Source organism: Aspergillus thermomutatus (assembly GCF_002237265.1).
Source record: "Aspergillus thermomutatus strain HMR AF 39 chromosome Unknown NODE_156, whole genome shotgun sequence".
Lineage (NCBI taxonomy): Eukaryota > Fungi > Ascomycota > Eurotiomycetes > Eurotiales > Aspergillaceae > Aspergillus > Aspergillus thermomutatus.
The window spans coordinates 30,749-58,363 of record NW_020798205.1 but is presented as its reverse complement, the minus strand read 5'-3'; the positions used below and the strand labels follow the sequence as shown (position 1 = coordinate 58,363).

The 27,615-nt window shown below is 52.3% G+C and overlaps 9 protein-coding genes across 9 annotated transcripts; 6 read left to right on the top strand and 3 right to left on the bottom strand.

Moving 5' to 3' along the window:
* Positions 1–677: 677 nt before the first annotated feature.
* On the top strand, positions 678–6,021 carry CDV56_105922 (uncharacterized protein; the record flags this gene model as incomplete). Its single annotated transcript, XM_026759541.1, has 12 exons — positions 678–966; positions 1,041–1,355; positions 1,417–1,812; positions 1,880–2,267; positions 2,543–2,717; positions 2,768–2,968; positions 3,051–3,360; positions 3,415–4,485; positions 4,560–4,690; positions 4,740–5,275; positions 5,380–5,725; positions 5,803–6,021. The coding sequence occupies 12 exons, from the start codon at positions 678–680 to the stop codon at positions 6,019–6,021; spliced, it is 4,377 nt and encodes a 1,458-aa protein (XP_026612784.1).
* Positions 6,022–8,125: 2,104 nt separating this feature from the next.
* On the top strand, positions 8,126–8,860 carry CDV56_105716 (carbonic anhydrase; the record flags this gene model as incomplete). Its single annotated transcript, XM_026759335.1, has 2 exons — positions 8,126–8,286; positions 8,332–8,860. 2 exons carry the CDS (start codon positions 8,126–8,128, stop codon positions 8,858–8,860), a joined length of 690 nt encoding a protein of 229 aa, XP_026612783.1.
* Positions 8,861–9,876: 1,016 nt separating this feature from the next.
* CDV56_105477 (FAD-binding oxidoreductase) lies at positions 9,877–12,053 on the bottom strand (the record flags this gene model as incomplete). Its single annotated transcript, XM_026759096.1, has 5 exons — positions 9,877–9,989; positions 10,065–10,923; positions 10,967–11,224; positions 11,603–11,742; positions 11,795–12,053. 5 exons carry the CDS (start codon positions 12,051–12,053, stop codon positions 9,877–9,879), a joined length of 1,629 nt encoding a protein of 542 aa, XP_026612782.1.
* A 584-nt stretch (positions 12,054–12,637) lies between these two features.
* CDV56_105410 (uncharacterized protein) lies at positions 12,638–12,934 on the top strand (the record flags this gene model as incomplete). Its single annotated transcript, XM_026759029.1, has 1 exon — positions 12,638–12,934. The coding sequence occupies one exon, from the start codon at positions 12,638–12,640 to the stop codon at positions 12,932–12,934; it is 297 nt and encodes a 98-aa protein (XP_026612781.1).
* Positions 12,935–12,975: 41 nt separating this feature from the next.
* On the top strand, positions 12,976–15,468 carry CDV56_105202 (non-ribosomal peptide synthetase; the record flags this gene model as incomplete). The annotated part of the gene is made up of 1 exon (XM_026758821.1): positions 12,976–15,468. The coding sequence occupies one exon, from the start codon at positions 12,976–12,978 to the stop codon at positions 15,466–15,468; it is 2,493 nt and encodes an 830-aa protein (XP_026612780.1).
* Positions 15,469–17,310: 1,842 nt separating this feature from the next.
* CDV56_104814 (uncharacterized protein) lies at positions 17,311–20,349 on the bottom strand (the record flags this gene model as incomplete). The annotated part of the gene is made up of 14 exons (XM_026758433.1): positions 17,311–17,619; positions 17,676–17,845; positions 17,900–18,125; positions 18,185–18,239; positions 18,299–18,681; positions 18,739–18,856; positions 18,913–19,043; positions 19,105–19,205; positions 19,270–19,394; positions 19,452–19,540; positions 19,595–19,717; positions 19,773–19,938; positions 19,994–20,165; positions 20,226–20,349. The coding sequence occupies 14 exons, from the start codon at positions 20,347–20,349 to the stop codon at positions 17,311–17,313; spliced, it is 2,292 nt and encodes a 763-aa protein (XP_026612779.1).
* Positions 20,350–21,855: 1,506 nt separating this feature from the next.
* On the top strand, positions 21,856–22,877 carry CDV56_104603 (fumarylacetoacetate hydrolase family protein; the record flags this gene model as incomplete). The annotated part of the gene is made up of 4 exons (XM_026758222.1): positions 21,856–22,050; positions 22,109–22,454; positions 22,505–22,622; positions 22,676–22,877. The coding sequence occupies 4 exons, from the start codon at positions 21,856–21,858 to the stop codon at positions 22,875–22,877; spliced, it is 861 nt and encodes a 286-aa protein (XP_026612778.1).
* A 481-nt stretch (positions 22,878–23,358) lies between these two features.
* CDV56_104361 (fungal specific transcription factor domain-containing protein) lies at positions 23,359–25,457 on the top strand (the record flags this gene model as incomplete). Its single annotated transcript, XM_026757980.1, has 2 exons — positions 23,359–23,753; positions 23,807–25,457. The coding sequence occupies 2 exons, from the start codon at positions 23,359–23,361 to the stop codon at positions 25,455–25,457; spliced, it is 2,046 nt and encodes a 681-aa protein (XP_026612777.1).
* A 77-nt stretch (positions 25,458–25,534) lies between these two features.
* On the bottom strand, positions 25,535–27,583 carry CDV56_104150 (uncharacterized protein; the record flags this gene model as incomplete). Its single annotated transcript, XM_026757769.1, has 5 exons — positions 25,535–26,399; positions 26,458–27,065; positions 27,123–27,271; positions 27,322–27,402; positions 27,451–27,583. 5 exons carry the CDS (start codon positions 27,581–27,583, stop codon positions 25,535–25,537), a joined length of 1,836 nt encoding a protein of 611 aa, XP_026612776.1.
* Positions 27,584–27,615: the final 32 nt, after the last annotated feature.

The following is a 27,615-nucleotide window of genomic DNA, read 5'->3' as shown; positions in this document are numbered from 1 at the left end:
AGGGCAGTTTGCAGTTTCGGAGGGGCAGGACGGGCTGTTTTGGCTGGGATAGAATAGTTCCAAGAAGATTACTAGGGATGTCGATTTTTGGCTGAGTTAGAAAAGGCTGTGTCTTGACGCGTAGGTACAATGTGGTGTGCAGCCCATGAGCGGGGCGTAGACCGGGCACTTCAGCTGGTGTCAGTCGACCAATGATCTCTTCCCTGGTAATGCGCGCACCCACTGCTTGAGTTTGAGATTATAGATTGAACCAAGGTGATGCAATCGTCATTTGAGTTGGGGGTGAGGTATAAACGATGGGGAGTCCAGGTGGCTGTCTTAGCTGCTTCTGCTTGACCGTTCTAGCCAATATCAACGGCTGTTCCCCTCCGTTTGCTGACGGTCATTGGGCTCCATCTTTTATGGCTGGCTGAGGAGGAACCAGATGGGGCGTTCTCTTCAGCTGCTTGACTAGGTGTGGCCCTAGTATGGACCTTGTATGAATCTCGTATCCACTAGTAGATTGACATGTTACCAGCAGTATCGAAGAATCCAGGGGCTTTAAAAACTGATGAGACACAGGACCCGTCGCCAAATGGATTGACTCGTACTCAAACCCATGCCTACCTGAAGGCCTAAAGATTGAATCTATTGTGGTCCGGCAATTTACCAACATCACTGCAAATCACTTCTAAACCATGGGAGACTCGGAGAACTCGGATTTCGCGGGATGGAATCAAGTCTTCACCTCGAACCTGACCCTCCTAAACCAGATCCATAAAACGATTTGGAAAGTGGAACACGGCCGCAAGGGTATCCAATGGTCAAGCAATGCGGTAACCAAGATAACGGGGGTGCAGAAAGAGGCCGGCACGTTCTCAGCAGGATTCCCGAAAGACTACTTGTGGTATACAGTGACCTTGCGCGAAGGTACCTTCGGGGATGTCAAGATCGACGAGTGGCACGTCCAGTTTCCGGTGTACTTTGGTATGTGGCGAGCACACCAAGTCAAGTCCTCCAGATGGCCCAGTCAAAGAAACTCTGACGTGTCGTCTTTATAGCGAAATATCAGCTGTCTGACGAGGAGGTGGCAGCCCATGCCGCCATCCTTGAGGATGGCGAGCTGACGGATCTGATTTCCTGGGGACTCACCATCAAGCTCGCTCCGGCGTACCTGGAATCCGACTGGAATTGTCCCACGTTCGATCCCACAGCGACCCAACCCCCATCCCCCAGCGAGATCGAACACCAGAAGGGGTGGGCCAAGGGTCAGGTAGCTTTCGACCTGGCCCGCTGGTTCTGGCCCAGCACCGATCACACGCCTAGGGATGCTGGTCCTCTAGGCTTGATCTTGAAGCTCGTTCCGGACCACAAAGGTACCCTGCGGATCTCCCTCACCTCCTTGTGCGGGACAGACGACTGACAGCCGACTGGCAGTGTCGGATGAGCGCTATCGTTTCGGACCTACGGGGTTCGACTGTCAAATTGACCCTGAAAACGGGCTCCTTTTGCTGCAAATCATGACCCAGAACCGCCCATTGCCCTCCACCACCCCGACCCTGAGCAGCCGGCCAGCGCTGAAGGACTACGCGGGTAAGCTGTGCGTCTCAAAAGAAGAATTCTGGGACGGGTGGTTCCTGCAGAAATACCGGCAGGTAGCCTATGACACGCAGATCTGGCCGATCATTCCCGATCAGTGGGACATTGGGTACAACCCTGATCATCCAGATATCGACAGCGAATATTACAATTTTACTCGAGATGTGTTTGGATCATATCAGTGGGAGACTGCGCTGCCTGAGGGTCTGCCCTCCTACGAAGAGCACTACGTCGGTCAGTGGTCAACCCACCCCTGAACTTATCTCGGGTTTGACAACGCTGAACAAAAAAAAAAGAAAAGACCAGAATCTGACCGTTCAATTTGTGAAGGGGAACATCCGACTCGGCGCATTCATTGGGGTTCGCCTGGAAGATGGAGGGAAATCTTACTCCTGGGTCTGGGACGCGTACTTCTGGGTGACCGAGATGGACACTGATGATGGTGGCCTGCAAGTCAAGATTGGGCCGGTGATGTGGGCTCGCCACCCTGAGAACGACACCCCGGACTGGTGTAAGAAGATATATGCGGCGATGGATAATGTAGTGACAAGCACGGTGACATCCCAGATGGCCAAACTCGCTGGCCTGAGCAACTTACACCGATTCTTCGTCCCGGGATATGACAACTTCAAGGCGCAGGACCCGGAGTTCAGTACCGCAGACCTGTATGTGGACCTTTTTATGAACGGGTGAGTTGGACCTCTTCCTTGTTGCCTTCTGCTGTCATGAGAGTCCGAACTAAGCAAAGTGTCCCGGACAGAGTCCCTTGCGCCCCTGTCAACGCCCCGAACTAGTAGATGTGTAGTGCGGGAATTGGTCGGGCATGGGTGTACTCGGATAAGAAGAGTACGGGCAATAGTTTCGAGAAGTTTGACGAAGTTTGACAATACGAGACTTTACCCCTCTTTCCTCAAATCCGTATGAATACGTATTGTATAGCACGGAGTGGTTGTGGTGTCTCCAGTCAGCAGCCACTTTCCGCCAGACTGCCCACCATGGCGACCGTCACTCAGGACGCTGAGCTCATGACGACGTACCGAGCCGCCGTGCCGGTGGTTGCGGGCGGCAAGTTCCTTGCCTTCCGGGATGGATCGTTGCATCCAGCTCTGGTCAGCCAGGGCGAGGATGGTTACTTTGTGGTATTGACGAACCCAAGTCGGGCCGGCGGAGTACCTATGATGCCGTCAAGTTCTTCAACCTGCCCGACTCGATTGTGGACTTTGAGCTGCGGCAATACGATGACAAGACCTCCTTTGTGTTCTCTACCTGGGCCTCGGACGACACATGCGGGATACATCTTTTCCATAGCCTGACTGCCGATGAACTGTCGGCGCCTCCTAAGTCCAAGACCTTTCATGGCACTGTCTCAAAGCCCAAACAGCTGTTCTTGGTATGGTATCTCCTGTCGTTTTCTGCTGGGTGCTAAGCTAGCCGGGTTGGGCTGGAAGGGACTGACCAAACAACCCGCGTAGAGTGAGATTGTCGATGATGATTCTCTACCGTCCCTTTTTATCTCCTGCGCCCGCCCCGGAAGGCCGGATGAGGTGGTTCTGCGGCCGGTCATGGCCAACCAGAGCGACCATAGCTTGAGGTCGAACGATGACTGGGCTCTGCGCGGGAACATCACAGATATCCTCGCTGTCACGGTTGGCGTCACCGAATTTGGGAAAGGAGTCTTTGTGCTTTACAACAGCCATGAAGAGCAGAAGCGGTTCCTCCAATTTCGCAACGACGTAGCGGACGGCGTTGATCAATTTCCCGTGGACTTTCCCGTTCATCCAAGTTTGTCAAAGGCCTTATCTTCTGGAGGAACAGGATGCTGACCAAAAGGAACAGAGGCTACGTGCCTGGCGACGTATAACAATCCAGAAACCGATTACTCGGCACTGATTCTTGCTGGGGAGGAGATCTCTCTGTACGTGGATAAACAGTACCTGACGCATGCCGCCAAACCGACAGCCACCGTGCCCGGCCCGCTGGGCGTTACCTCGATCCATGTCTCCCAAAAGGACGATCAGCTCAGCATCTGGTATACTAATGACGTTGAGGCCGCCTATTATTATAACACCACCCACAGGCACTTTGCGGACGGGGAGGCCATCCAATTTCTGCCCGGCCATGCCGGCCGCACGGTCTCGGGGATGCTGTGGGAGCACACTGAGCAACAGACCCTGGTGCAGACGCTGACCACCACGAACGATGATGGGCTCTTCACAGTTTGGCAACAGACTCAGACCACAGGGTACTGGGATGAACAGCCCTTTCACGTTGATGCGCCGGCAGAAGCCACACCCACAGACGCCTTCGTGATCCGGCTCCAGGCCCAAAACCCGGCGGATCCCTCGATTGTCCATCGATGCCAGATGCAGGTCACCACTGCGGACCTGTTGCAGTGCTATTGCAACGGGAAGTCGTCAGTGATTGGCCCCGTCGCCTCCTGGCACCAGGCGGATGAGAACGGGGTCCTCAACATCGTCATCCCCACGAGCAAGATCACCTGCGGAAACGTGAATGTGACCGCGCTTCGTCCAAGCAACGGTGGAGGCAGCATTCCAATTTCCACGGGCCCCTTGCGACCTTCCTCCAAAGTGCTGATGAAGTTGAACGCCCTCCAAACCGGGCAGGACATTCTCAACGCAAAGACCCAACTGGGAAGGCCCCTGGTCTCCCCGGGCTCCCTGACGTTGGAGCGGGCAGAGGAAATCGCTCTGGCGCTTTCAAAGTTACAGGAAGCCGCTGTAAACTTTGCCACTCAAGAGTCTGCCTCCATCGGTCCACTTGCGGCCGCCCGCCGGCCTCCAGTCGGTAAGTTCGGCTGGTTCCGTAACCTGTGGAATAAGGTTGTCGGCTGGGGCCACAAGGCAATTCACCAGATCAAAGTCTGGGTGGAGAAGGTGGACGAGATGAGTAAGTGCTCTCCCCAATTGTGTTTATCTGAAATGAGATCCTTTATTGATTCTTCCGACTTACTGACTGTCCAGTTCCGAACGGACCGTGGAAGATCGTATTCCACTTCTTCGAGGAGCCAGTGGAAATCCTGCTGGATGGCTTTGATGCCGTCTTGATAGCAATGGATTTCGTCATGAACCTCCTCCAGACTGCCTGGGATTTGGTCAAAGAGTTTCTGGCCAGATATCATCCGTACGGCTCACAGCGTCAAGGCCTGGTTCGATTCCGGCTTCGACTGGGCGGCTGAGAAGATTGACGATTTGGATCACCTAGTCGACAACTACTGCCAGGAACTTTCCAACCGGGTCAAACATGTGCCGACCATTGATTCCGTATCCATGAAGTCAGTGACCGACGGGGCAAACCCGCAGGTGACCGAGCTCCAAAACAGCGTGAAATACGACTGGGAATTCAATATCTTGCTGTACGGTGCGGATGGCGATTCATTTTCCGGGGCATCATTATCAGCCGACGCAATCCATCCTGGTGATGTGGGTAATATGAGTGCCGTGGGAGATGCCTATGAGCTCATCAAAAAGCTCCTCAAAGACGTCCAAGGTACCTTGCAGGATATATTTGGAGATGTGACGCAATGGTTCTCGACTGACATGAGCATCACCGAGATCTTCAAGCGTCTGGGTGCCGATCTCTTGGACGGCATCGTGCATGTGGCAGCGGACCTCGCCCATGCCCTTCTGAAAGCGATTAAAGGCTCACCACGCTGCACAGCTGGGCAGATAAAGAGCTGGTATTTCCCATCATAACCGAGCTCTGGAGGAAGTTGACCGGCGAACCGTTGTCATTTGCCGGAGTGATCTCCTTCGTCGTGGCCATCCCCATGACGCTCCTCAGCAAGCTTCTCACCAAAGCTGCTCCTCCCGACCTCACCTCTCTCACCAAGGATTCTTGGAATAACCATATCTCCCATGGCCCCTCCGCATCATCCACTATCCTCGCCGTCGATGCCACCGCCCTGACATACTTTGGCAATCTTTTGTCCATGGTGTCCTCGGATGTGAGCGGCTTGGCGAACGGGGTCGTCAGCGGCCTAGACGTCGTCAAAGCCGCAGCGGCGTTTGACATCATCCCAAATGTGAACTTGTTCGATCTCATCAAACTGGTTGTGAAGTTCATCACCAAGGTTCCTCCCTGGAGTACCCCTTGGGCTGAATCTCGTATGACGACGGAATATTGCCTTGTAGGTTTCAATCAAATTTTTTTCTTGTCTGCTCTCTCCCTGGGTATTTCGCTCACAAACCCCTTCCCCTCTTTTAGGTCTACGGTGTCGGCATCGTGGACTATGTCCTCCTAGGAATCTGCATGGGTGCCAGAGCGGGAACAGGAGTACCCCACGACGACATGAGCTACTTCTCCTCCGCGGGAGCCGTAAGCTGTACGACTCTGACCCTGGCCCTGCGCGTCATTATCGGCGTGGATGAGCTGGACTATGCTGAGAAGTTTGCCATCTTCCACTTCGTCGAGGCGGGCTTGTAGTGGGTCTCTGACGGGGCCGGTTTTGTCTCGGCTGGCTTCACTTTGGCGGAGCAGCCGTATGTGTCAGCTGGGTTCACATTGTTGAGCTTGCTTGCGCTTGACTATTCACTCATTGCCACGGGGGGAGAAATGGGGGAGAAGTATTTGAAGTAGATTGTGCACTTCCAGAGGATGCCAGTATAGTCCATTGTTGGATTAGCCAGATGGGGAGGGGCTACGATGCACATGGACTTGGGACTTCAGACATGGTGCCGATCTCGTCAAAATCAAGCCCCTGATGTTTTTGCTTTCGGGCTTGTACTATGGTCACCCTTGCTATCAACCTTGTTCTTCTCGATTGCTCATGCCCCTTTAGATGACTTATGTGATGGTTAACGAGATGGTCTTTCGTGTAACGACGACGAGCTAAGATCCGCGGACTCGTGGCGTCAGATCCTTCGCCGGCATATATCTATTCCATCAACAGATAACAGATGATGATGGTGGCTGTATGTTCTCGGTTTTTCCTGCCGCCGCAATGATTTGCTTCACTCGACAAGCATATCACAGCATCTCATTGATCAGTCTCATTTTAAGCTGGCCTAGACTGGTAATCTGATCGCAGGCAAGCCAATATGGCGGCCCTCCAAATCCGACAAAACCGAATTTTTGCAAGGTAGTAGTCCTCTTTTGTGCAAGAAATTCCCGAAAGACCATTGCCTAGGCCCGGAGCAAAGATTGTCAAAGTGCGGGATATATATCGCCTCGGTCCATCGTCATCTCACAATTGACTCAATAGTCAACACTCTTCAGCAATAGAGCATCAAAGCCTCACTCAAGCCCATATTTAGCTTATTTAGTAGTAGTCTAGTGCCTAATAGATCAACCTAAATATGATTTGCGTCTCGGACGAAGCTAAGCAAAAGCCGAGCGATCGCCGCTTCGGCCGAAAGAAAGGTAGACCGTAGACCCGGAGATTGAGAGACTAGACTCCCTTTTTGTTTCATCTTTCTCGACAATTGCCTTTGTTTGTGGCAACTGCGAGTCATAGACACATATTTATTTAAGCCTGAGCCCAGCGAGGCGTCGTGCAATTGAGCGCATCCAGCACACATCCATGTCTTGTTCCCGGGTCTTCGGTTTCCGCACTCTTTCCAGATTCAACCCAACCTTGAACCGCTTTGCTTCTTCGTACAGCAAGATGGGCGAGCATATTATTGACAGATATCAACTCCAACCACTGCATTCGGACTCTGTACCGTGGCGCCGACAGCCAGGCCAGCAGGTATTGTGGATTGGCTGCTCGGATAGCGGGTGCGATGAACTGGAGACATTGGGCCTTCCTTCAGATGAGGTATTCGAATATAGGAGTTTGGGAAACATGATGGTGGACGACCTATCTTGCAACACGACCCTGCGATATGCTTTGGAGTCTTTGAAGGTGAGTTTGTTTCCCCTAGGAGAGGCCGCGTCTAACATCGGCCAGATCCGGAATATTGTGATATGCGGACATTATGGGTGTCATATAGCAAATGGAGAAGCGAATCCCGGTTTGCAAAAACCTTGGAGCAGGTAATAGCCATCAATACCTGTCACTATGGTTATACTGACGGATAAGTATACTGGACACTCTACGCTCGAGTCATCATCACACTCTCGACAGTCTGACAGGAACCGAACGTGACCGCGCGCTGGTGGAGTTGAATGTCCTTGAGCAGGTGCACTCGTTAAGCCGGTCGCCTGAGGCTGCAGACGCTGTGCAGAAGCACCAGCTGAATATCTGGGGCATGGTCTACGACAAGGCGTCGAGAACAGGTTACCACTTAGTAGAAGCAGAACGGTGATCACTGATCGGCGATCTACCTGTCGTTCAAAGACAACATGAGTATCATCAGATCATATATACAGTTGAAAAGTAACTCAGTAGCTGTAGATTCATCCGAGTAAAAGTGACTGAGAACTTCCAGACCAGTTGGCAGACCTATGCCTCAGGCATACCACTACGCCCCACACGACGAACGCCACAATATTTTACATCATCAGGCCACCCTCTGTACCCCACAAATATTCGCGGCGTACCATTACCTTTCCTCAAATCATCTGAATCAGTTTTTCTCACTTGTTCATGATGGAGCCTTCCGACCAAGAACGGGACACTGTCCCGCAGTATCTCAAACAGTCGCATGAGCGTATCTTCGAGAACAATCGCGCCTGGGTCGCGACAAAGATGAAAGAGGACCCCGCGTTTTTCGAGAAGCTTTCTGCAGGGCAGACCCCTGAATACCTGTAAGAGAACACAATGGTCCTGGCTATCTTGTCTGACAGAACCAGGTACATCGGCTGCAGTGACAGTCGCGTCCCAGCCAACGAGATCATGGGGCTCGAAGCCGGAGAGGTCTTCGTCCACCGGAACATCGCGAATCTGGTCCCCAACACGGACCTCAACGTGATGTCCGTCATCAACTACGCCGTCCGACATCTGCAGGTCAAGCACATTGTTGTCTGCGGCCACTACCACTGCGGCGGGGTCAAAGCCGCGCTGACGCCTTCGGACCTGGGGCTCCTCAACCCCTGGCTTCGGAATGTGCGCGATGTCTACCGTCTGCATGAGCGGGAGCTGGATGAGATCAAAGATGCAACTGCCAGATACAAGCGCCTCGTGGAGTTGAACGTGATTGAGTCCTGTAGGAACGTGATCAAGACGGCAGCGGTGCAGCAGAGCTTTCATGAGCGGCAGTTCCCTGTTGTGCACGGCTGGATATTCGATGTGGAGACTGGTCTTCTCAGGGACTTGGCGATTGATTTTGAGGAGACTTTGCGGGATATCAAGAAGATATACAATCTTGCGCCGGGTTCGTAGCATAGCATTCGTGTTTGCGAGCACGCACAAAATTGCTACATTTTCAGGGTTTCACCTTGGTTAGTTCAACTCCAGTGGTAGAACTTACAGTAAGGATCTTGATTTATATCCGGAAGTAAACTTGCTTGATCAAAATCCAGCACCTTAACACCGGATTCCTAACCTCGACGCTGACGTGAACTTTACATAGACCAATAAGAGCACAAGAGTCAAGAACAGGCTAGTAGACTAAAAGAGACATTGTAAAGCCAGTTAGTGATATTCAGGCATGCATCTCAACATCCGGTACCGCACACAAGTTCAAATAATCATCGACGCTAATACCAGACACTTGGCTCAGGTAACTGTTCATGAACTACCGAGTAGTGTCTTAATTCTAGCCGAAATCGGGTGGTTGCTAACTATTTTACTAAACTGATTAATGAGACTTATTAATTTGCAAGGAAAGCTATAGCCCCGCAACAGGTTACGGAGATATTCTCCGTAATAACTGTCTGGGGTACCTATCTGAGCTGACCTGATTGTCTACTTATAAATACAAATCAGTAGACAATAACCGTTGAATACTAATAGAATACAGAAGTAGTATCATGTATGTCTAGGGACAATGGGAGGCCTATTGCGCCAAATGAGCCACACTTGCCTCGTGTCACACGTCCTGACCCTGATATTCGGATATTCGAGTGCCACGTCAAACAGGGATAATCTTTGTGTCACTCCAACTGCTCGTGGATTACAGGGAACGTATCGGCAGGATGTAGGTCGCCTAATATGGAATACAAGTGCCCGGTGTCTGAAGAAGCGAATATACCTGAGATCCCTAAGTTGCATCTGAGACCCTACCGAAGTGGAGGTCTGCATCATGCGTAGCGAGCGATCTACACCAACCCTGGCCAATTATACTCAAATACGACTCTGCATGATATTGAAAATATCCAGTTTCGGGTGAAGATGGCAGGCATGGCCTGCATGAATTTTGTCATGGCCGCACAGCCCTCTTCAGGCACATATGAGCCTTAACTGATTGGGTTCAACTTGTTGAAGACATTCTCAGGGTCGTATTTCTTCTTGACCTCGACAAGGCGCGCTGCATTCAGGCCGTACATTTCTTTGGCTGTCTTGCCGGCCTCTAAAATTCGTCTATTTAGTGTGCGATAAGCAGAGGGGTGTGACGAGAGGGGCCATTCAAGCAAAGAAAACTCACCCTTAGTGTAGCCAACAAAGTTAGATACCAACTCGTCTGGCTCGTGACCGATGCGGCGCATTTCCTCTCGACACAACTGCTGCACACTCTCTCCCCACGCGAGGATTTCATCATCCTTACCAGCGCTCGACCATTGAAGAAGCATCGACGCCTGGAGGTGCTTGGTCCGCTGAGGAAACGCAGTCTCCGTAATGGGTACTCGGGATAGCACCTCGGGATCGATAAAGTCAATGTCGATTACGCTGTGGGCCATCTCTGGCTCGGCTTTGATCTGCGTCGCCAGCGCTTCCATCACCTTCCTAACAGTTTCGGGCTGAACGACCGGTGCGAATTGCAGCCCCAGCAACTTCTTGCGACCCCCTGGCGGCATCATCGGATCAAGGAGACTGTTCGCTTCCGCCAGAGACCGCATGGCAATATCGCTAGCCAACGAGGGAACCTCAAGAAGAGAGCCGAAATGCCGTTCCGCCTCCTCCTCGGTACCATCGAAGAACAGCACCGCGCTGATGACCGGTTGTCGCGTCTCCAGGGACACTCCCAGAACACACTGAGCCGCAGCCTTGCCGCGGGGATGCCGCATTACGTGATTGAGGCTCTGAATAACCTCACACAGATGTTGACAGGCGAACGTTCGGATGCCACTCCAGACCAGCGGGCGGCTGGGATACGCCTGGAACGTCATCGAGGTCACGATTCCCAGATTCGCCCCGGCGCCCCGGATCCCCCAGAACAGATCCTGGTTTTCCTCAGCCGACGCGGTGAGAACCTGCCCTTGACCCGTGACCACTTGCGCCGAGAGAAGATTATCGGCGACCCAAGCCGTACTGCGGAGTGAGGTATCATCCGTATCCGCCACGAACTGTGAGGCCCCCAACACCGACATGGCTTGCGGTGCCACTGACGACTGCAAGGTTAGCCTCTGCAATGGCACGGTGCACGTCGGCCCATAGAGCGCCGCCTTGGACAGTGACTGTATGGTTTGACATATCCACATCGACTTGGTTCATTCGCCGAAGGTCGATGAGGATCCCTCCGTCAGTCGATGCAGAGATATCGGTCGAATGTCCCCCGCATCGAACGGCCAGGTCGATACCACGGTCCCTCGCGAAGTTGACCACTTGTGCGACTTTATCAGTGCTTTGAGGAAGGATTGCGACGCCCTGGTATCATGATTATCAGTCTCCATGGTATGGCAAGGCGACGCGAAGGTACGTAAAGCTGACTGATAGCCAATGTCTGACCATCGCATCATGCTACGGTCAAAATCGGGGGAACCTGGAGGAAGGATACTCTGATGATCCCCAACCAGTGCATTCAGCTCTTCTGTGAATCTTGCGAGCCATGGAGAGCGTGAAAGTCTTCAATCTGGGGACAATCGAGAAAGCCGGGTAAAGTAAGCTGAATTGGCAGTTGCCTGCTCATTCGTAGAACCTGATGCCCGGATGGATGGTAACCTGTCTATATACGTTCAGAGTCAACGTGTACTCTCCACGGTGACTCAATACCATGTCGTCATACCAGGCGTATGCAGCCTATACTGGATCTGAACTCTTCGTGGCCCAGAAGGCTGTATTCCACCTTTCCCTGGAGGACGAAGAGAGATCTGCGTCAGCAGAGCGTTCATATCGGGTTGCACCAATCTCGATGCAGTACATGATCATGCCAATCTCAAGGAAACCTGGAATATGTTCATAGTCACGCTCTGGGAGTTAGGAAGAAGCACAACACACTGATATTGCGTACACAGGCAGATGACGGCCTGGGGTACGGAAGTGCATAGATCGACGGGTATCTCCTAGGCCTGTAAGCCCACGTAGTCAAGCTGCCACCCAATGAGGAATATGTATGATCATCAACCGAGCGCATAGACCCTGTGAACAACTTGTTCACTGCAAGACTTCCCACATTAGGGTTTGCAAAGATGTAACTGTGTAACCAGAAGTCACTTGTTTCGTCGTCGTCCGCGCGTAGCAAGTTCATTGCATGCATGAGAAAGTCTATTTCGTCGTTCCAGCCAGAGGGCATCTTTCACTGAACATGAGAAATCACCAATGGATTCTTCCAGACGCAGACGATATACCGGACTGTGGCAACACACCAACAGGTGTCCTGGAGGGGGGAGAAGAAACTATCTTCGGATGCTACCACACGAATCGTTTGCCATAGGCACTCCCTGGGCCTCTTGATCACGTAAAGCATGATGTAGAATCCCCCTTTGCTTCCTGTGGTATGCACTCATATGACCCCTATACACACTTTTCCAACTTTCAGATCGAGCAGCGTGTATCACGGCTGGGCTGATGAACGGTCCAACGAAGGAGGGAGATGGCGACATCACTCTCCTCTTCTGCTGCAAGATGACGAGGGAATGCTCGTGAAAAGGTCTTAGTACGAACACAGACACGGAGCAAAAATCTCTCAAGATGGGTATAAAGCAATAGCCTCGTCCTCTGCCTTCTCACCATCAGAAACCGTCTCTCAAAGCTATTTCTTGCGTTGAATACCAACTAAAGGTTGTCACAACTCTTACTGCAAGTCGCTACAATCCTTGACATTCCGTCAAAACCATCAAAATGGAAGCAATCCTCGTCCAGAAAGCCAATGCGGCCCCCGATTCCACTGCAGTCGTGGATGGTGACCGCAGCATTAGCTACCGGGAACTAATCGCGCGGGCCGACGTACTTGCTGATCTACTAGACCAGCAGTCTCTGGAGCCCGAAAAGCCCGTCTGCATTCTGGCCGACGCTGGGCTCCCCCAGGTCATGGCTCAGGTTGCGGTCCTTCGTGCAGGAGGCAGCTGTGTCCCCATCAATCCGGCCGTGCCCGCGGACCGCCTCAAGGGGATGCTGGAGGACCTGGACACCGGATGACAGCCCTCATCACCCCCGGATTCGATCTGTCCGTCTGCGAGATGTGGGGAGCACTGCTGGCGGGGGCGACCATCGTTCGAGTCCCTGATCTGGTGCGTGCTGATCCATTCGCCCTGCAGGATTTTGTGCATGAGCACAGAATCACTGTCATGATTGTGCCCACCGCCCTGTTCCGTGTTGTCGCGCTCACCGCACCCGCCACCTTTGGCGGACTGCGCCATGTCGTTGTCGGGGGCGAGGCGGTCAGCTCCAATGCCATGCGCAAGGTCCTCGAGACCGCACCTCCGGAGAATCTGTGGAATTGGTACGGTCCCGCCGAGGCGACCATCTATGTGACGATGGGCCGGGTGGATCAAGAGGAGGTTCAGCGCCCGCGTATCAGTATTGGACGGTCTGTCGGAGACACGAAGATCTATCTCCTTGATGATAACCTAACGCCTATTGCCGAGCCAGGGCGCACTGGGGAGATCTGTATTGCGGGACCTCAGGTGTCGCCGGGGTATTTGAACCGTCCTGATGAGAACGAGAAGAGTTTCGTCCTTATAGACGCAGCCACGTTGGGTGTCTCGTCCGATGAACCCGTCCGGGTCTATCGAACGGGCGACCTTGCTCAGTGGAGAGACGACAGTGGTGTCCTCGATTACATTGGCCGAGCTGATGACCAGGTCAAGGTCTCGGGGTATCGGGTAGAGCTGGGGGACATTGCATGCTGCATTGAGCAGCACCCACAGGTCCACTCGTGCGTTGTCAAGTTCGATCAGAAAGGCGATGTGGACTATCTCGAGGCATATGTGATCCCCGCCGACTGGGACAGAGATTTTCGATCCGAGGAGCTAATTGATTGGGCGAAAGAGAGGTTGCCCTCGTACATGGTGCCAGGCATGGTGTACAAAAAGCGCAGCTTCCCCTTATCCGCGAATGGAAAGGTTGATAGGAAGGCACTGCAGCCGGACAATGGTGACGAGCAGCCATGCGATGAAGAGAGGGGAAGCCATCCGAAAGATACAACTGAGGAGGTAACAAGAGTCGACAACGGTGAGATGGAGGACTTGGCAGACTATCTCGCATCAATACTTCAGGAATACCTCCCTAAGTCGGAGACTACTCCTAGCGATAACTTCTTCTCCCATGGATTGACCTCCCTGCAGGCTGCTCGACTCCTCGGACGGATCAGGCAGGACTGCGGCAAGAGCATCACCCTTGCCCAGCTCCATCAAAACCCAACGGTCGAGCGACTTGCCAAGTTCATGGCTGGCTCGGTCGGCAAGAATACCGAACAATCTGACTTGGAGCGATGGGCGCAGGATTCCAAGCACCTGGACATTGATCTCCTGCCTCCCGACTGGCAGGCAGAGGACGAAGGCCGCGTGTTCCTCACCGGTGGGACAGGCTTTCTGGGTGCGCATGTCCTCCATCAGCTCTTAAGCATGCCGTCAGTTCGGAAAGTCGCCTGCCTTGCACGAGGGCGGGGTGACCTCAGTGCCAGCGCTCGTATCCAGCAGACGCTGGAAAAATATGACCTCTGGGATGGTCGACTGGAAACAACCCAGAAGATCATGGTCCTGGAGGGCGACCTGGGGGATAACACCCTCGGGCTGGGGGAAGAACAGTTCAAATGGCTCACCGACTGGGCGAGCGTCATCTTCCACGTCGGTGCACGGGTCAACTGGTGCGAGCCGTACGAGGCGCACTATGTGCCAAATGTTGTGGGCACGCGGAACGTCATTCGTGCGGCGATGTCGGGCCGTCGCAAGGCCCTGCACTATGTCTCCTCAATCGACGTCTGGACCGTCACGGGATATATCAACAAGGTGGAACGCGTCTATGAGGATGAGCCGCTGATGCCGCATCTGAATGCCGCCCCGTATGATACGGGATACTCGGCCAGTCAAGTCGTCGCCGAGGAAATCGTTCAGCGAGCGCGAGCCAGTGGTCTCCCGACTGCAATCTACCGACCTGGGTTTATTATCGGCCACAGCGAAAAGGCCATTGCGAATGAGAACGACTTTTTCTCCCGGCTGATCATGGGCAGCATCCAGAGTGGCTATTTCCCTCATCTCCCGACCCAGCGCCTGGAGTACGTGACGGTCGACTATGTCACAGCGGCTATTCTACACATTGCGTCCAGCCGGGACAATCTGGGTCGAGCATATCACATCGTGCCGCCGGACAGGTCCCGGTCAGTCGACTACGAGCAAAAGTACAAAATGCTGCGCGACCTCGGGTATCCCGTGCAGATGATCGAATACAGAGGATGGGTGGAGAAGATCCGTAACTCGCCCGAAAACACACTGGAACCGATGATGCCGTTGCTCGACGAGCCTGTCCATGGGGACTTGAGCCGGCTGCAGACGAGCAGAAACACTCCCATCTACGACCCAACGAACACAGCACGCGCGTTGCAAGACCGTCCGGATATCAAGTACGTTGCTCTCGATGGACATTTGCTGCAGCAGTTTATCCGCAATTGGGTGAAACGAGGGCAATATCGTCTCGACCATCATTGTAAAGGCTGTTTCGACGAACAAAAGTGAGGGTACACAACCGGGGAGAGTTGACTTCTTAATGTCTGTGGTCCTGTTCTGAACTCTGATACGTGTGCCTACAACATAAAGACAAAGCATACAAATTAGTTTGAGCATGAGTTCCGCACCATTTGTAGTCATATCGAGTCTAGTTAGTTTCCATTCGTTAATATCTTCCTCTTTTCACTCTGAGAGTGAAACGCCCATTCGTCCACCGTAATTGAAACCAGACACCGGTTTGGCACCATCGTTGCATTCTAGAATCGCTGAAATTGCCACTGACATTGTCTGGGTTGCTCAAATCGCTCACTCGGCCAGGGCAGCAAATAGATCGAGTCATCTCATCATACCCCCAACCGTAGCTAGTAACGGATCAGCCTCCCTGCATTATCATGCAAAGGCTCGCTCCAGGAGATGGCTGGGTATCCCATGGATGAAGACACCCTTGTTCCTTCAGTTTCATGAGCAGTTTTTATGGTGACATTGCTGAGTGGTGTTGTAGATTCATAGAGAATCCGAATAGACGTTTTAGTAATCTCAGTCAGACGATTGCTCGTTTGGTCAACCATTATGATAAACCAGTCTGACAGAACAGGAATACAAGAAACATCTTTTGATTTATTTAATATCAGTATCTGCTTGAAGTCGCCGCTGTGTTAGCCATCTCAAGACAGCATCAGTAATAGCCTTCCCTTAACTCTTCATGCTTGGCATCTAAGACTCTTGGGAGCTCTCATAGCCAAAGCACCACTGCCATCAATACTCTCTGCAGCCCCTGAACAGTCCCCAGCGCTGCAACCCCGGTCATCAGTCGTTTCATCATTGTCACAGAGAGCTTGGAGCTTACCTGAAGAAATCACAGTTTCCACTGGAGGTGACAAGAAAGTTGTAGCTTTGGGAAAGATCAGTAATCTATATAGCCAGTGGATCAGGACGCGACGACATACTTTTTCCCCTTGGCTAACTCAAGCGGGTTACAAACACCGTCTTGTGCTTGGACATAAGTGCTTTTCCACCGGGTCATTCCGCTGGGGTCGATGTTTGTGTATTCTAGGGTGACTGAAGGGTACTCGAGATTTGCAGCAGACTAAACAATCAAACCCGAACTTCGTTAGTACGAGAGCTGAGAAATAAGTGCATCTGGATTTCATACTATGTTTTGGTCTGCAGCAGCCATGACAAACGCAAAGGCAAAAATGATGTTGCTCAAATGCATATTGAACTATGTGAGGACTTGCAGAAGCATCTGAGTTGTTTCAGTATTGGATTTGACCCTGAAAAGGTGCCTTGACCATGAACTGGCGACAAAGAGACAACTTGTTATATTTATTCAAACAATATGACCTATCAAAGAAGGACATATCACTGGAGACATTTTGCATCCCTTACTTGAGGTGGGCTGATTCCTATTATTCCCAAGTTTCCTCCTCCTTACTTTCCTATATTATTATATCCCTCTTTTAATTTCCCCTTGTTCTTATTTCATATTGTTTCAGGGCCACTGCGTGTGTATGCATGTGTGACTAGTACTTTCAGCCATGCCTTCCTGTGTGAGCTGCCCACCAAATCACTTACTGTTATTAGTTTAGAACTGTGTAAGGCTTGCCAGGGTGATCCGCGCAGATGGCTAGAAGCTTCCATGCAACATAACACAGCCTAAGATAATCCCAAACAAGGTGCAGAAGGCTGATGTTGTCTTGGCGCAGGTATGACCCTCCCTGATGACCTGTCATCTGTGAGGCTATGAAAGCTAAAATACATGGCAGGATGGTATGGCGGGTTAAACCAGGGATTTATTCACAGTTGTCTAGTGTAAGTAAAAAATGTTGTTTATCTTTAGCCCGAAACTGCTTAAGGTTCGCCTAGGTAACGGAACTGGAATATATCACCAGTTGTTCCATACGAACCCAGAGGTGGAACATCCTTCATAGGGCCTATGGGGTTGCCTTGAGGATCAAAGATCTCCACGCGGACAAGATCGCGATTCGCAATGTAGATCTTGTCTGTTGGGAAGGCATGTGTGAACTTGAAAGTACAGCTATTTGCCCAGTTCGTTGTGCATAGTTCGGCCTTTTGGGTTACCCCAGGAACTGGAGGCTTCGCACCCAGGTACATGTTGGTCTTCTTGTTCCAAACCACATATTGGAAGCCGGGTTTGAACTATGCAGATGTTAGGATGACGGTGATGCAGGCTGGTGCAGATTCAAGATACATACCCTGTACCGGACTGTTTTTCCATCGTAGACTTCATAGAACTTTGTACCAGCTTGGAAGATTTGCGAATCATCATCGATGGATGCATTCATTTTGACGGAATGAGATGAGGCAAAATTCCGGGCGGATTCTTTGAGTAATTCACTCAGGCGTGGGGTCAAGTTCGAGAAAGCTGAACGTGTATAAGTATTATTTTGTCCATTCAGAATGAGATGACTGTACTGACCATTGTCTATGGTAGGTGAGGCGTTTTCGCAGACGGTTGGATATAGGAACTCATTAGGGTGCTTCAACCAAAATGTCACCCAGCCGTCCCAGTCGTTCGGGACAGGGTCAGGCGTTTTTGTTACTTCGCTCTCCTTGAGGGGGGCCAAGCGATTGAACTTTTGTTTGACGTATTCATATCCCGGAATGAGTGATATCATGTCTTCTATGGAAAGGAGATCATCTTGCTGAAAGGATTATTAGCACTGGCGCGGCTTGAGTGAGATTGACAGCAATCAGAACTGACCTTCGAGATCCTCCAATTGTAGTAAGACGCCACAGTACCGCACCAGGCAGGGGGGCTGTGTAAGAAACGTCAGTTGGGGATAAGCTCAGACGAAGCGTCTGCAGAGGAACCCACTTGTTGCACAATAAAGTATCACCTCCCTTGGCCTCCCATGTCAGATTGTTGCTCAAGCTGCTGTTCTGGCGATTCGAGCTATGGTTGTTTGAATTCTCATAGCTACCACTGGCAGAGCCTTGAGCATATGTAGATGAGAAGGAGGCGGCAGCAGAAATCTTCAGTGCCCGAGCTCTTTCTTCCACCTTGCCCTCTGCAAAGGAATCGCTACTCTCTGAGGAATGGAGTCGTCCCCCTAATTCAACACGGGACGCAAAGAAAGTACCGTATTTTCTTCTAAAAAACTGCACTCCCTCTTTCGTAGATATGGTCTCGAGGTCTTCCTTGCATTCATCTGAGATATCAAGGCTATCTCCATCAAGCTCGAGGACAACTCTGGGAAACTACGAGGTGAGGGTTCTCAGCAAGGGCATTGAAATGTGGATGCCAAGGTAACTCACATTATAGGTAATCGTCATGCGCTTCGAGTCCGAAGTCGTGTTGGAGGCTGTTTTTGTGTCCTCCTGCATTTTGTATCCGACCTTGACACCAGCAGTGACGCCAAATGCTCCTCCCCCTCTGCATTTCTTAGCAAAATGAAGCCCGTAGGATTTGTGCGTTCGTGGGAAACTTACACAGAGACCTCAGCTGAATGTTCAGAGAGCGAACTGTCGGCAATTGCCTCTGCAACTGAAGTCTTATTCTCAGAAACATTGATGTAAGAGTCATCTTGGACGAGAAACCTAGGGATCCTCAGGTGATGCACCTGGTCATGGTCCAAGGATCAGCAGAAGCACAAAGAATGACCACAAGATGGGAATGCATACCACAGGTTCGGTGTCGCTAGCTGACGGGGTCGCACCACCCTTCCCACCGCTGTTGAAGACAATTTCGAAATCATGGAACTTGCGTGGCTTCAATGCAAAAGCTGTTGCACCAGTCAAGCATCAGTCCCGAATCAATCAAGCCCGTGAGGTTCTGAATTCACGCACCAGGGTACATGGCACGTTCGACCTTTCTCTGGCCATTGGCAAGCTGCCTCACATAGTTGCCATGGAGAATTGAATTGTTCTGCAGGACGATGTACCATTCTCTCTCCCCCATGTCCGCCGGATGTCTAATGATAGTTTGCCTCAGTCTCAGTAAATACTCTTCGCGGGGGCCAGTATCTTACGTGATGGTTTTGCTAGCCAGGGCCATGAAATTGCTGTGATTGTAAGAACTCGTAAGCTTGTTGACATCGGCTGATGTCAAGTCCGGTTTCTGAGTACAGCGTTCAGTATAAACAAGCATTTGCGACAAGGACGGAGCACATACATTGATCGACAGGTCTAACTTCTCCTTGAGGAACTCTTTCGTGCTCTCGTCCAACTCGGTTGGGAATTTACGCAGCTTCAAGTAAACCTTGTATGATTTGCCCGTGTTTGTTTCCCGAGTGATCTAGCAGCGCGCCATTAGCATAGTACTTGGTTGACAATCCAGGGGGCATACTCACTGGGTGACCATTGTTGCCCTTTGCTCTCTTGCTTCCATTCTCTTCATTCGATCCATCTCCATCGTTGGGCTTCTCCTCGCTGCTCTTCAGAAAGTCCAGGTACATATCAAAGCTTAGTTTATCGTCCACTTCCGCTCCCTCGTCGTTGCAGAACTTGCTGGACTTTCTATCCAGGAGTTATTATGGGTCTCTAAGTCATACCATATAGGTGGTCCACTTACTGTCTCCAGGACAGGGCGTTCTCGCTGATCAAGCTCTTCCGAATATCGGCCAAGGATGTGTCCTGGACATTCTTGATGCTGCCGATGGTGACAAACTTTTCCATCTGGCTTGTCTTGGACACGGTATCAAATAAGTAGATATTGAACATCGCTTGGCGGTCGGTCTCGTTTGCTTGACCCATTTGTTAATTTTGTGAACTTGTGCCGCTAAATGACCACCGGCATCTCTCACCTTTCTCCGAATTCTCAATCTGACCCTCTATTTCCTTCAAGGTTTTCTGCTGTTTGGGGTCCGTTTTGGCGTCCTTGGGTGGCTGGGAAGTAGTTCCCTTATCCTGACCTTTGGTACTGGGCATGATGGCTGATTTTGAGTGCAAGGTATTTGGTTGAGACAAGATTCTTTCTATCAGTTTTCTCGACCTTAAGGCAGGGGAATGTAGCCTGTATTTAACATTTCAGTCTAGACAATTGGCAACGTGTTATCGAAATGAAGCACCCACGACGTCACATATACAGGATAGCAGCAGGCAGAAACAAGTAAAGTTGATCTGCAAAGATTCAGATGAACGATTCGATGATTGTAATTCCCTGCTGTATTTGGTAAAACCACGAACCCCCCGGCACGCATTGACAGTACCCCACCGGTAGCGGATTGCATGGGAGCAAAGTACAGGGAATAGATCTTCATGATCTTGAAGGGAACGAGAGGTGGGAGTGTTTCAGCTCCTCCTCCGAACTTTTTAGACCTGCAGATCACGGCAAGCACCCAGAGGTAACGAGTCATGGAATTAGGGCATGTTCCGTGATTGCATAGCTCATGGCCCATGAACACTCTTTATGTGCAGGGTCTCAGTCCTACCCCCACTGATGTGTGCTGGCGAGTGGCTATTGGAAGGAATTATGGGGCTTGTGGAAGAACGAGATCGCGCTGACGTCAAGCTATATTCTTAAGAGCGCCGATCGCATCATTTACATGGATCAGCGGTTCGTATTGAGCAAGAGGCAACTTAGAGATTGACGGGTCGCAAGTGGCAAATAGATCATTGTGGATGACTGCACTTGCAGACTTGATTCTAGCAAAGGTAGGCTCTCGGGACAAGATGGAGTGGATAGTTGAGGAAAGCTGGAAGTGAGGAAATAATGACAGGAGACATGATATAGGCAGCCGATCATTTCGCTGGCAATGTGCATCCTTCGTAACTTCGTACTTTGTAGCTTCATGATCCAGTATCCCAGCTAGATTTCGAACTCGATCCATATATCTCCGTGCGTGGAATGCCCAACGCCACAACCTCCTCGCATAGGAGAATGCACATTTTGACCAGCTCAGCACGCGTGTCATACTTCCTCATTCAGTACGTTTTGGACTCTCAGGTTTGTCACTAGCATCTTCAGGTTGTTCGTGTAGGAGGGAGCTGCACGGCATTTATCCCAGCCATCAAGAACAAGTCAATCCGGTCATAGACGCAGATCTCGTCTTTATTATTCTTGGGATTCTTATGATTCCAACGGTCACAGGGGGATATCTATGGGCATTAGATTATCCTGCCGCGAGCAACGTGTACTTAATCCAGCGTGGGGAAACGGTCGAAGCATTACCTCCCTCTAGAAATATATACATAAACCCGCAGGTGCAATACCATGAAAGTAATAATTTATCAGCACCTGCGGTTGAATCTGTTAACCAGCTGGTCAGTACTCTTCAAACTACCGAAATCTGTCCGAAGGTCCACCCTCACCTTCACTTGTTACACCGAAGTTGGTCCGTCGCACAGTGATCTTATTAGACTGGAAGGTATAACTACAATGGCAGTCTCACCACATAGTCATCTGCACCTTATGATTTCCTCTAGAGACACAAAATGGCACTCAAATGGACTCGGCTGATTCGCTTCATCGCGGAAGAAGATGGACGGATACACCTGGGAGAGGTCGATGGGACGCAGTTCCCAGACGTTGGCCTCGCAGTGTTGAACAGGGAGCCAGTCACGGCAAAAGTCATTAGGGGGTCTATTTTCGACGGGGTCGTGACAGACGAGACTCTACATGTCTCGCGGGTGGGTGCCATTCACTACTCCAGTCCCTCAATTATTCAATACAACTAACTGGGACCAGCTTCTATCCCCAGTGGACATGGAAACAGTCCCCCTGATCCGATGTCTCGGCCTCAACTACCGCGACCACGCCAGAGAAGCCAACATGCCCATCCCCCACGAGCCAGTCCTCTTCATCAAGCCCCGGACCGCCTTGAACGGACCCTATCCCGCCAAAATCCCCGTTCCCAAGATCGCACAGGACGGGTCAAGTGACTACGAGGCCGAATTGTCGCTGATCATGTCCAAGGCGGGGCGCGATGTTCCAGAGTCAGAGGCTATGGATTATGTGCTAGGGTACACGTGCAGCAACGATGTTAGCGCTCGCACACAGCAGTTCAAGAACAGTCAATGGTGCTTCTCAAAGGGTAATGCATGGCTCGATCCAACGAAACGAAGCAGGGCTGATGAGTCGCAGGCTTCGATGGCTCTTGCCCGTTGGGTCCGGTACTGGTCAGTCCCTCGGAGATTGATCCCCATCAACTGGCCATCAAGGCCATTCACAATGGGACTGTGGTGCAGGATTCGAATACCAGGTAGAGATCCAATATTCCGGAAGTCCAATGACAATGACTGATAAGTGGTGCAGGGAAATGATCTTCAATATCCCCCAGATCATCTCATTTCTTTCTCAGGGCACAACCTTGGAGAGAGGAACAGTGATCATGACCGGCACTGGGCCTGGAATTGGCGCGATGCGAAACCCAAAAGTGGTGCTGAAACATGGCGACGACATGCGCGTGGAGATTGAGGGCATTGGGACGCTGGTCAACCAAGTTCACTATGAATAGTCAAGAGAAATAAGTCCAAGTACTCGTTGATTGCACTAAATGAGGATACCCGAGGTTAGGGTCGACCTTCGGACAGACTTCGGGGGATTTTCCTTCTATGTACTTGAGTTTGCCGAATCATATGAGAGAATTAGATATAGATATTAACCTCCACATGCGGGGTCTGGGGAACGCCATGACGGGGGAAATCCACCAGAAGCCCACGATACCTCCCTCACCACTTGAAACAATTGGCAAAGATGTCTCAGTCTCTCCAGAATCGTCGCTCAGATATCTCTTGTCGAACATGCCGCAGGTAAACCATCCCTACTCTATCGATGCATGGCGTCCGTCTAACGAGACTGCAGACGTAAAGTGAAATGGTCGGTTAATATGAAGGACCATGGAATGAATATTGAATTAATGTCGTAGTGACCGGAAATACCCTCGGTGTGTGGTATGCGAGCAGACTTCACAGACCTGCTCCTACCCACCCGGGCCCATGAAGCCAGGCCCCAAGATCGGGTCTCTGCGACATCGCAAACGCCCTCGAGAGAGTACTATTGAGGAGGACGAGCGACCAATCGGTACCCCTCGCCTAGACACCGAAGTCGAAGTTGACACCCTGATGCTCCCGCCGCCTATGCCTCGCAGCGACGCTGGCTCACCAGGGGACAGAAGGGAGCAGCCCTTGCTGACGGACACGCACCCCGTCAAGATGTCGACGGGTGCCAAGGACCCCGATCTAGCGTTCATCCTGCACCCAGCACATGAGACGTCGGCATCAGACAAGGACGCGACGTCTCCGAGCGTATCTGTGCCCTCGAGTCGTACCAAAGGCGCTCTGCAACGCGCGTGTTCTGTATTGAAGATGAGCGAAACAGTTGTGGAGACTATGTCTGCATCCATTCACAAAGCAAGTCAGAAGGCAGGTGGCTAATGACGACCAGGATCAACACATACTTTGAAAATATGACGGCCATCAGTCTGTTCCACCAGCCCACATTCCGGGACAAAATGGCCCACATCGCGTCTCCTACTCAATTGATTGCCCTCTTGGCCGCCATGTTCACCTTTGCGGTGCGATTTCATTCGGGTGCGCATGAAAGATCCCAGAATGACACGCACCGTCAAGCAACGTTGTACCTGAACCAAGCAGTGCGCGCGATTGACGCGGCCCTCGACGAGTGCGGCGACTTCACCCCCCCTCTTTGCCTACTGCAGGCGTCCATCCTCGCCGCTCATTTCCAGCTGACCCGAGGAGTCTTAGGCCGAGCCTGGCGAATGCTTGGAACTTGCGTAAGACTCGCATACGAGATGAACCTGCATCTAGTGGACGTGCGGTGCACCTCGCCCGCCACGGACGCAGACAAATGGTGCGAGGACGAAGAGAGACGGCGGGCCTGGTGGGCCGTCTGGGAGATGGATGTATTCGCCACCACGATCCGCCGAACCCCGACAGCTGTAGACTGGTCACAGCTCGAGACGTTCCTGCCCGTGCGTGACGAGGACTGGTTCCGCGCGACGGCGCGGCCGAGTTGTTTCCTTGAGCGTGATCCCATCCGGCGCTGGAAGGCGCTGGAAAGCTGTGGCAACCAGTCCGCCAAGGCGTGGTTCATTGTGATCAATTCCCTCATGAAGGAGGCGCAGCGCATCTCGAGCCCCCGAGGCATTCCTGGTCAGCCACCGTCGGATCGCATAGACGAGGCTCGTCAGCGCTTGGAAGTCATTGCCAACGCAGTGCGTTGCTTCCAGCTGGCCCTGCCACGGGCCTTTCGATACGACCAGCGGTATCTGGCGTTCGACTTTGCGAACCGCCAGATGCATTCGGCAGTATATAATATCCACATGATGACCCAGCTGGCGAGGATCATGATCTACCGCTATGACGTCTTCAAGGGCCGCTTTCGCGTGGCGGTAGGCAGCCATGAGCCTGATCCCATCGGAGAAGACACAAATGTAAATGCGGGAGAGCGTCTGGCTGGCCAGGCATACTTTGACGCGGCGGGTGATATCCAGGCCCTCGTCCACCATAGCAGCGACGACCACATCCGTCACATTAACCCGTTCCTGTCCAACACGATCTGGCTAGCTTCGGCAGTACACTTAATGCGCAGTCAGCTCTGCCGGCCTGGAATGACCCGATCAGTCATTAAATCCAGATATGAAGTTCTCCATCTCACGTACAAAAAGTGCGTTCGCTTCTGGGACATGCATACCGCAGTGCAGCAGAACCTCGAGGCGCTGGAAGAGCAACTAGAGGAGTGGCAGGCCAAGGGACAACCCTGCAATGATGGAGCAAAGCAGGCGCAATCTAGCACAATTGCCGGGGCCCCAGATGTCTTGCCCCAGCGGGACTTGCGCACTCCTTCAGCATCGCTCGCCCCCCCTACGCCTCCGCCCAGTCATCGATTCTATGCTATTGACTGGCAAACAGAAGGGCTTGCGGAGGCAACAGACCCATCATCTTTGGATGCGATGGCTGCACAGCTGCTAGATCCCATGTTCCTTTTTGGAACTGCCTCGTCGCAAGGACTATTGATCGACAATAATTCAGGACTGGACCTAGACCTGGGATTCTGGGGTTCCGAATCTACATGACACTCTTTGATAGGCACAGATACGCATCCCATGTGAAAAGGCGATATGCAGTACTCAATTTAATGCACAGTAGAGCTTCAAGTGTCTAGACCGAGAATCGCTCTCATCACGCCCTCAAGTTTCCGTTCACAAGCTTCCACGCCCCCCAAGCTCCCTACTGCTCTCCAGGCCACATACCTATCTGGTCGCACAAGCACGGCCCCCGTCTCTTTCACCTCCCTAACACGCTCCCACTCAAAGTAGACGTCCTCCCAGTCCTGCCGGAACCCAATCGAGTAGCTCCGCATCGGCACACTGAGCCTGTCTGCCACATGCCTGGCCGCCTGCTTCCAGTTCCCACCCCCAATTCCCGTGAAAAGCACAAACGCGCCATGACCAGCCAGATCAATCGTCGAGACCAACTCGCCCGGCACAGCCGTGTTGAGCCAGACATGTGGCAGCCGACAACCAGGGTAAGTGCTCGGCTCGTGATACAAAACCGGGTCCTCTGCCGCACGGCCGGGGAGACGGTAGGACTGCACTTCGTCCGCGTCGTAGACGCCCATCCCGGCGTACCGCTGGTTCATCTCAACACCCAACCCGTGGAACTCGTGGCTGGTGAGTGTGACTGCCTCGCGGAGGGTCCGGCGCCGCTGCTGCCCCGCCGCGGTGGGTTGCCTGAGCTCGTGGAGTGCCTTGCAACGGGCCTCGACGTCGTTTTCTAACATGCCGAGGGCGGACCAGATGCCGTGGTGGTCGCGGAGTGCCTGGTTGGCGCGTGTGACGATGCTGTGGCCGACGGGCTGGCGCTCGGTGGAGTATGTTTCCAGTAAAGACGGGGCGGCTAGTCCGCGGTGGACGTAGGCGATCTTCCAGGCGAGGTTGAAGGCGTCCTGGATGCAGGTATTAGAGCCCAGGCCGTTGAGGGGTGGGTGGCGGTGGACTGCGTCGCCGAGGCAGAATCTACCTCGATTCAAAGCTGTTAGCATCGTGATAGGTATCTCTGATAATGGGGACTAACATCTTGCCTTGAGAATACCTCTCCGCCACGATCTCGTTTATATACCATGTGGACACGTCGAGGATCTCAGCTGGAGTGTCATCACCGATGAAGTCGCGGACTCGCCGCAGATACTCCTCGCGCGAGACAGGTGTCTTGGGGCTGTGACCCTTCTCTGGGAACAAGATGAACATCCACTCGTTCCACGGCTTCACCATCCGGACAATTCCCATCCAGCCGAAGCTCGGGTGCTCGCGGTCCGGCTGCATCACCCAGTGCAGATTCCCCTCTCGATATGCCATCAAATGGGTCAGATCCGCCTTGACCAGCACGTTGATGGCTACCCCCTGGCCAGGCTGCACGGAAAGCGGCAGGTTAAGCTGCCGGACGATCTGGCTGCGTGCCCCGTCTGCGCCGAACAGGAACTTGGTCCGGATGAGGTACTCCGCGTGAGATAGATTGTCCCGGACGGAGGCGGTGATATATTTCCCTTCCTCCTTGAAGGACAGGAGCGTGGTATCGAATCGCGTGGTGAATCCTTGCCAGGTTGCATGCCGGACGAGAATGGGCTCGAGCAGCGTTTGCGGGAGATCCACGGGAGAGCACGGGCTGGCCATTTGATAGTCGCCCTGGAGAGCGTGAGTATTTCAATTATCACTGGAGTATTCAGATCGAAGCCAGCTAACCTTTCTTCTGGGATCATTTCCCCAGGAATAGATACGCGCAAACTCCTCGCCCGCCATGCTGTAGCACCAACGTGTGTGAAGCATATGCCGCTCGCCACTGCTGGCAACCTTGTTGACTTCCTTGTCCAGACCAATATCACGCAAACACTCTACAAACTATTATTGAGAAGCCCTGGATATTCCATGGATGACAACGTACCCAGAGCGGCCAAGTTGGTGATGTGAGCTCGCGGGGTGTGAGCTGTCCCCGGAGCAGCACTGATCATGATTCCCTGGAGGTCTGATCCTTGAGCTATTGATCAGGAGAGAGATTAATGGTGACACGGACCATACGATGCGAGGAAGCAGGCCAGAGCAGCACCAGCTGGCCCTGCGCCGACAACGAGAAACTCCGTCTTGATTATTCCATCTGTTGTTCCGTCGGCTTGGCCAGCCATTGTCGTTGTAGAGGTACTACCCATTATATTCGGGGCAGTGAGTATTCTTTCGCATG